This window comes from Solanum stenotomum, chromosome 8 (assembly GCF_019186545.1).
Source record: "Solanum stenotomum isolate F172 chromosome 8, ASM1918654v1, whole genome shotgun sequence".
Classification (NCBI taxonomy): Eukaryota; Viridiplantae; Streptophyta; class Magnoliopsida; order Solanales; family Solanaceae; genus Solanum; species Solanum stenotomum.
In genome coordinates this window covers 27,457,841-27,465,219 of record NC_064289.1, presented here as the reverse complement: position 1 = coordinate 27,465,219, position 7,379 = coordinate 27,457,841, and the positions used below count along the sequence as shown (strand labels likewise).

General features: G+C 32.0%; 1 protein-coding gene across 1 annotated transcript; it reads left to right on the top strand.

Moving 5' to 3' along the window:
• Positions 1–5,653: 5,653 nt before the first annotated feature.
• LOC125872585 (transcription factor bHLH61) lies at positions 5,654–7,118 on the top strand. Its single transcript, XM_049553335.1, has 4 exons — positions 5,654–5,812; positions 6,320–6,457; positions 6,561–6,734; positions 6,864–7,118. Exons 1-4 carry the CDS (start codon positions 5,732–5,734, stop codon positions 6,951–6,953), a joined length of 483 nt encoding a protein of 160 aa, XP_049409292.1. The 5' UTR covers positions 5,654–5,731; the 3' UTR covers positions 6,954–7,118.
• Positions 7,119–7,379: the final 261 nt, after the last annotated feature.

Below are 7,379 nucleotides of genomic sequence, written 5' to 3'. Positions count from 1 at the left end.
GGAATTAAATTAGTGGTTTAGTGGGAATATGATTCCATAATATGTAAGCCTATATAAGGCACAAAGCGTATTGAATAAAAAGAGGACAACCACTTCTCTGCAAAACATCTCTCTTTCTGTTCTTGTTATATTCCTTTTCAATTTTTGGCTTCTCTGTGAGTTAGAGTTTTACAATTAATTGGGACAAAAATAGAATTCAAAGTATCAAGTAAGGCATAAGATCGACCGTATCTACTTGGAGAGTATCTATATCGATCTGAAACAAATATTTTACGTTCAGAGTGATGGAGAGAAGAAATAGAAGAATTTATTTGGTCACTTGAAACAGTTTCACCATCAGAATCATTATTGTTGTCGGATGAATCAGTGAAAGAGGTATTCAATTAATTAGGCGACAAAGTACTATTACCTAAATTATCCATACGAAATGTATCTGATTGATCGGGATCATTAGTAATGTCGTTAGAGTCTTCGTTTGGAACTGTAGGATTTTATACATGCTAATTATCAAATTTGTACAAAGATGAGACGTATTCTGATATTATTGAAGAGGTAATAGGTTAAGCAAACAAATGCTCAAAGAAAATTACAAGTCTGAAAACAACAAATTGATCATAACAAAGATAACCCTTTTGAACATCATTATAATTCAGGAAAACACACCTCACAGGTTTTACAAATAATTTATGACATTCATGTCTAGGAAAATGGACAAAACACAAGCAATCAAAATTTTTTAGATGAGAATAATCAAGGACTTTACCAAAAAGAACAAAATATGGACTATCATCTTTGTTAATGGTGATGGTGTTTCTATTAATTAAACAGACAAAATTTGGATGGCTTCAACCCAAAATATTTTAGGAACATGTGATGTATCAATAACAGCTAACATGGTTTTCAGAACATGCCTATTTTTTCTTTCTACAATCCCATTTTGCTCAGGTGTATGGACAAGAGTGTTCTGAAGTATTGCCTCTCTTTTTGAAAAAATCTATGAGTTTAGACTTCATGTATTCCCCACCTGAATCAGATCAAATATTTTTGATTGATTTATTGAACTGAGTCTCAACATAGGTGAAAAATCATTGTATGATTTTAGAAACTTACTTTTGCTTTCAAAAAAGAACATCAATGTATATCAATAAACATGATCAATAAACAAGATAAAATATCGATACCCCAATCTAGATGAAATTTGTGCAGGATCCCATACATCATTGTGAATCAAATCAAAAGTAGAGTTGTATGAAGTAGTACTATAAGAAAAATGTATTATGGCTTTTGAATTTAGCACAATTTTCACAAGGATACTTTGATGAAAAAACCCATGATTTCTTATTCAAATGAAGACAATATTGTAACATGGAAGAAAGGTTTTGAGCATGTAGATGCCCAAGACAATGACACCACAAGTACCATAATTTATTTGATTTGGTGATGTCTTCTTTAGTGGAAGACATATAACATGCATGGTGAAGTATTTCAAACATGGACAACTGGAACATTCTCCAAACTTTACGACCCTTGTCGATCACCTTCCATGTCTCCATATTCTGCAATACAATCAAGACGTGAGAAAACAACAAGGCAATTCTGTTCCACCACTTGTCCAACTGAAATAAGATCAACAGTGAGTTTGGGGGAAAAAGAGACATTGGTGAAGCAAAATGATTTTTCAGTCTTAGAGATGAAAATTAGATGATTTTATGAAGGAGTTGATAAAAGTGTAAATTATGAATATCTCTTATCATATGGTTAGAAGAAGTCGAATCTATATGCCAAACTTTTGTATTCTTATTTAAATTCTTACCAGGATAGGCAACAGTGAGAACACTGGAAATAGCCCTGGAGAGAGAAACTACAAAATCTCGTATCATCTTTTGAAGTGCTTTTGGATTCAAAGAAGATGGTGGTGTGATCTTTGCATGACTCGCATAAGCTTCAAATGTTTGATAAACTTTGTGCTTGGTTTGGTGCGTGTTTGAGCGTCGATTTCACTCCAGAATTATATGGTCAGACTTCTTACAATAGTTGCATATATTTCTTTTCTTGTAATGTGACGCAATATGGTCATACTCTTTGCACTCAAAGCATTGTGGTCCAGACTTTTGAAATGGGCTATGGGTATACGATTTATGGGTACCTTTTGATGTATACATAACAACGTCAGTTGTGTAGGACAAATTCATGGATGCCTGAGTATTAACGTGTGTCTCTTCACGAATGAGTTCTCCAAAAACTACATCAATGTCTGGAAGAGTTTCTCTATTAAGAATGTTAACTCCAATAGGCTTAAAGTCAGGTCTCAATTTCATAAGAAATTAGACAACTCGAGTCTTCTTCCTCTCAACATAACTTCTTTGAAGCCTATGGAAGAAAGATTTCCTACAAAGCTTTGGTCTTGTTTTGAGCGGATTTCCATAAGTCCCAAATAATAACTCTAGATGTCTTTATCTCCTTGCTTGTATTCCGAAAGAGTATGTTCTTACTCAAAATCACGAGCATGATTGCATTGAGAATATACCTTTGTGAGATGCTTCCACATCTCTGCTGTCAAGTTGAATGGACGCAAACTGAGTGCAACATCTGCATGTAAAGAATTGAGGATCCACAAAATGACACGAGCATTGTTAGCATGCCAAATTTATTTTTATTTGTCTTCTGGCTCAGTTGTTGATCCACCCAAGATTCCGTACAAGCTTTGCCCTTGAACAAAGATCCGGAAATGAAACTTTCACGTCGGATAATGTTTTTCATCAAATTTGATAGACAAAATGTTGTGAGAATGTGACTCCATTAGAAAGACGAGATATCCGATGATAGAAATCAAACAACAATAAAGAGCAAAAAGTATAGTTTCTGGGGGAAAATAGGCCTTTATACCATGATAGCAATTGGTAATTAAATCAGGAACCAAAAAGACTTGAAAAATATTTTGTACTTCTATGCTTTACAATTGATAAACTATCCACTATTTACATACAAAGATACATAAATACAAACATGATTCTAGCACAATATCATATCATATCTCTTGCATAATATCAATGGTGTGATTAACGCACAGCTAAAGTAGAATATCATCCAAAATCATCTAGAATCATATCAGATATTATGAATCATATCTGATATGGTCAACAATTTTTTCTTGTTGAGTCCAGCGAATCTTCCAGCAGCTGATTTGAAACCTCAGTTGAGGGATATCTAATGCGAATCCAAGGGTGAGTTTCGTCTTTCAAGCTTCGAGGGATTCATCCATATTTTCTTTTCCATTTGTTTGAACACGAATTATTAATTGACTTAGTTATATTTAGTTTGGGGGTTGCCTCTCTAATTGGATTGTTTAGAGTTTTGGTATGGTGACTTTCATATCATAGAGGTTGTTTTCCGCATTGATGTTTTTAGATTATTGAGTTGAGTTTATGGGGACTCAATTCTTTTATGTCTACACCATTTTCCTTGTTTTACATATTTTAGACTTGGTTTTTAAAAAAGGTTTTGGGTTTGGTTCGAGTTATAGTTGGTTCTTCCACCGATTTGCTTATTGTGGATGTCACTCACGAAGATATGAATCATGACATAAAATATATAACAAGAATGTAAATATCAATAATACACGTCAACTAAAAATACTAAAATGAAAAATCCAACTCATAATAGATAGTACGAAAAATATTATTTTGCTTAAGAAGTATTAAAAAAATATTTCAAATATATATACATTGCATACTAGGTTGCATTATCTAATTACATATTTCATGAGAAATAATTTTTGTACATTACTAAAATTCAAAATTCCTACATAACTTATCACAGACTAACCAAAGTATAGCCCTATACATAATATATATATATATGTGTGTGTGTGAGAGAGAGATCACGAGATGTCACGATACTGCTAATAGTAGTGTGTACGGTAGAAAGGTAAAAAGCAAATTGATCATGCATTAGGAATATTTGAAATAATAATATATTTTAAATAATGATAGATATTTATTTTTCAAAAAAAGAATAGTGATGGAGAGGAAGAAAGGCACGTGTAGAAAGAGAGGGAAAAAAAAGAGGACTGAGAAGTGAAGACAAAGGTGACGGCTGTAGTAAAGGGGGAACTCCAAATTCCCCGTGAAAACTATTTGGATTCATCCAAAATTTACAAAAATATAAACATCCATCTATAATTTTTTTCCCTCCACTACTTTCCATATTATAAATGCCTCCATATAATTAAACTATATATGCATGGATTATTACCATCTCACTGCTAGATGCTTCTTTCTAAATTTTAACTTCCACTAATTATTTTATTATATTTTCCATAGATTGGTAATTTTGAGTTTTGACGCGTAAAATATAATCTAGTTGGAAAAAAAGTCTTGTTCATGGTAATTTCATTTTTTATATTTGACATGACCCTTAGGTTGTTAATAATATATAGCTAGCTAACATTTTGAACTACTTTTATAATGTATTTTAAATTATATAGAGTGATAGAAGAAGATATTTTTATGACATAGTTTTACTAGTGGCAAAAGTAGTAAAACTATGTAATTGGCCTATAAACAATTTGCATGGTCAAAAGTCAAAACCATTGTTACACACGCTCACTCTCATTAATGGGCGTGGGAATATTAATTAATGATATTAGTCATATTACCATGAAAAAAATGATATTAGGCATTATATATATATATATATATAGCTAATTACTCTCTTCGATCTAAAATAATTGATATTTTAATTTTGGGTATAGTGTCATGTCTCGCCACTTTGCCAGTCAAATTTTGCATTCGGATAGAGCGGAAGAATCTAGAGTTGTGGAGAGGCAAAGCGAAACTCTAAGTCCGTGACAACGGGGACTAAAAAATGAAGTTTGACTAAAATATTTTGTGGTAGGTTGACATAACTATCAATAAAATTTATAGATGAATTAGGAATGTAGCAAGGGTAAATTTGAGAAAAAGAATTAAATACCTTGTTGATTTTGTGAAACATTAGTCTTTTCTGACCAATCTTTAGAAGCTAAAACATCAATTAATTTTGGACAAGGGAGTGCATATTATTGATTATTTCGATTATTGCACATCCAACTCTAGTAACGATAAATAATCCCCTAAGTAACAATATTCAGTTACTTATGACAATTTACCGTGTTATGTAATGCTACATAAGAGTTGATAAGTAAGTAAGTGGTGGTGATACTCCACTTAAGATAGGAAGTCTCACATCGATAAAATACAAGAGAAATATTGGGTATATAAGTAATCACACATCACACTAGTGTCGAGTATTAAAGCCTGTATGTTTTGGCTCAGGATCATATCACTTGTGGGCTGAGCTGCTATAAAATGGTATAATTAAAACAAACCTTATACGCTAATGACATGTTTTAAAGTTATACGAATTTAGCCCCAGAAAAGACAATATCACCCTTATCGAGAGGATTATACCCTTGTAATTGTAGGTTAATGTTTATTGTTTTTGTCGTGAAGGATATTGAATTATTTATTTATGTGTTTCTTATCCAAAGGGCATCTTTTTTGATAATAATGTATGAGAATAAGAAATGAACTTGTGATGGGATGAGGTGTCATGGAAGCAAACAAATTAAATAGGGGATATTGATATGAGAGGAGACCTCCTCTCTTATTATTACATACTTTATTTAAAGAGACTTAGCTTTTGAGCTGAGGAAGAGAAAAACATTAAATCTCAGAAAAAGATCAATATAATGGTATCGAGGGAGCAGAAAAGAGCCTCAGTGCTGCATGACAAATTGCAACTTCTTCGATCAATCACTAAATCTCATGCTGTAATTCTCGACTCTCATCCATTCTACATATATTTACTTTCTCTTCTCATTCTTCAACATTTTTTTTTTAAAAAAATGGGCATAGGGGAAGAGAATTACGAGATGGGGAATCAAACTCTAACTGATTAGGTGAAAGTTTAAATAGTCAATCAATTGATCAGCTACTAAAATTTCTCTGATTTTTCATTGATTTAGTCTTTTTGGGTCAATTAATATCTTCTTCATCTACTCCGCACCTCAAAGAGAGTAAAAAGGGGAATTAGACATGACATGACATGACATTTATTTGTTCTTTCTTAATTCTATATATGTACACATTCATTTTGTTATACTTTTTGTAGTAGTAAATAGATGAATTATTGATGAATATATGTACAAGTACAAAATTACCAAGTTTGAGGTTTCTAATTTTTTTTTACCCTATGAATTGTAGATTTATATTGCTTCTTTAATTTGTTGCAATTCCCAAGTCCAAAGTGTGACTAATTAATTTGCATTTTCATGCAGCTTAGTGAAAGCTCAATCATAGTAGATGCATCAAAGTATATTCAAGAACTCAAACACAAAGTGGAAAGGCTAAATGAAGACATAACTACTACTACTATCCCTCAAACAAATTCAAACAACAAGACTTCTTCATGGCCAGTAAGTTTTGACTCATCTCCTTTTCTTGACTCTCTAATACTTAAACCTTTTCCAACATATAAAAGTGATCGATCGATTGATGATTCTGAATTTTGTTTTCCAGCAAATTGAAGTGGAAACCCTAGAAAAAGGTTTCTTAGTAAATGTATATTCAGAAAGAAGTTGCCCTGGCTTGCTTGTTTCCATATTGCAAGTTCTTGAAGACCTTGGCCTTAACGTCCTTGAAGCTAGGGTTTCTTGCACCGACACCTTTCGTTTACAAGCATTTGGAGGAGAGGTAATTATTCATTCATCTACGATTACTATTCAAATTTTTTACAAAAAAGTGTGTAAAAATTTCATTTCTTTCATGTGTGTTTGAAGAATAATTAATGAGTTATTTCTTGACAAAAATTGGTTCTTGTAGGATGAAGAAGCCATGATTAATGCCCAAGTGGTGACAGAGGCCGTTTTTGAAGCTATTAAGAACTGGAGTGAAAGCAAAGAGCAAGGCTAATTAATCAATATATAATATAGTTTGATTAGCTATTACTATTATTAATTATTACTATCATATCTCTTTTCCTTTTTCTCTTTAATTTTAACTTTCCCGATCATCTTCCTAGCTAGCTATGATAGTTATATTAATTATCGATAAGGAATTATTGGCTAGTTCATTAATTCATCAATTTTAATGGTCAAAGATCATTCATTTTTCCCAGTCAAATGACTCTCCACGGTTCTATTTTCACGTCACATGTGTAATTACAATTTCAAAAAAACAAAAAAATCCTAGCTACGTACTCTTTAATTATTTATTGTGTATACTCTAAATTAGTTTGCTTCTTTTTTGTATAAGTTGAATAATTTTATCCCTATTCTTTCAAGTAGTACTTCCTATGTCAGTTTATTCAAATTTAGTCTCCAGGAAAGTGGGAAAGGC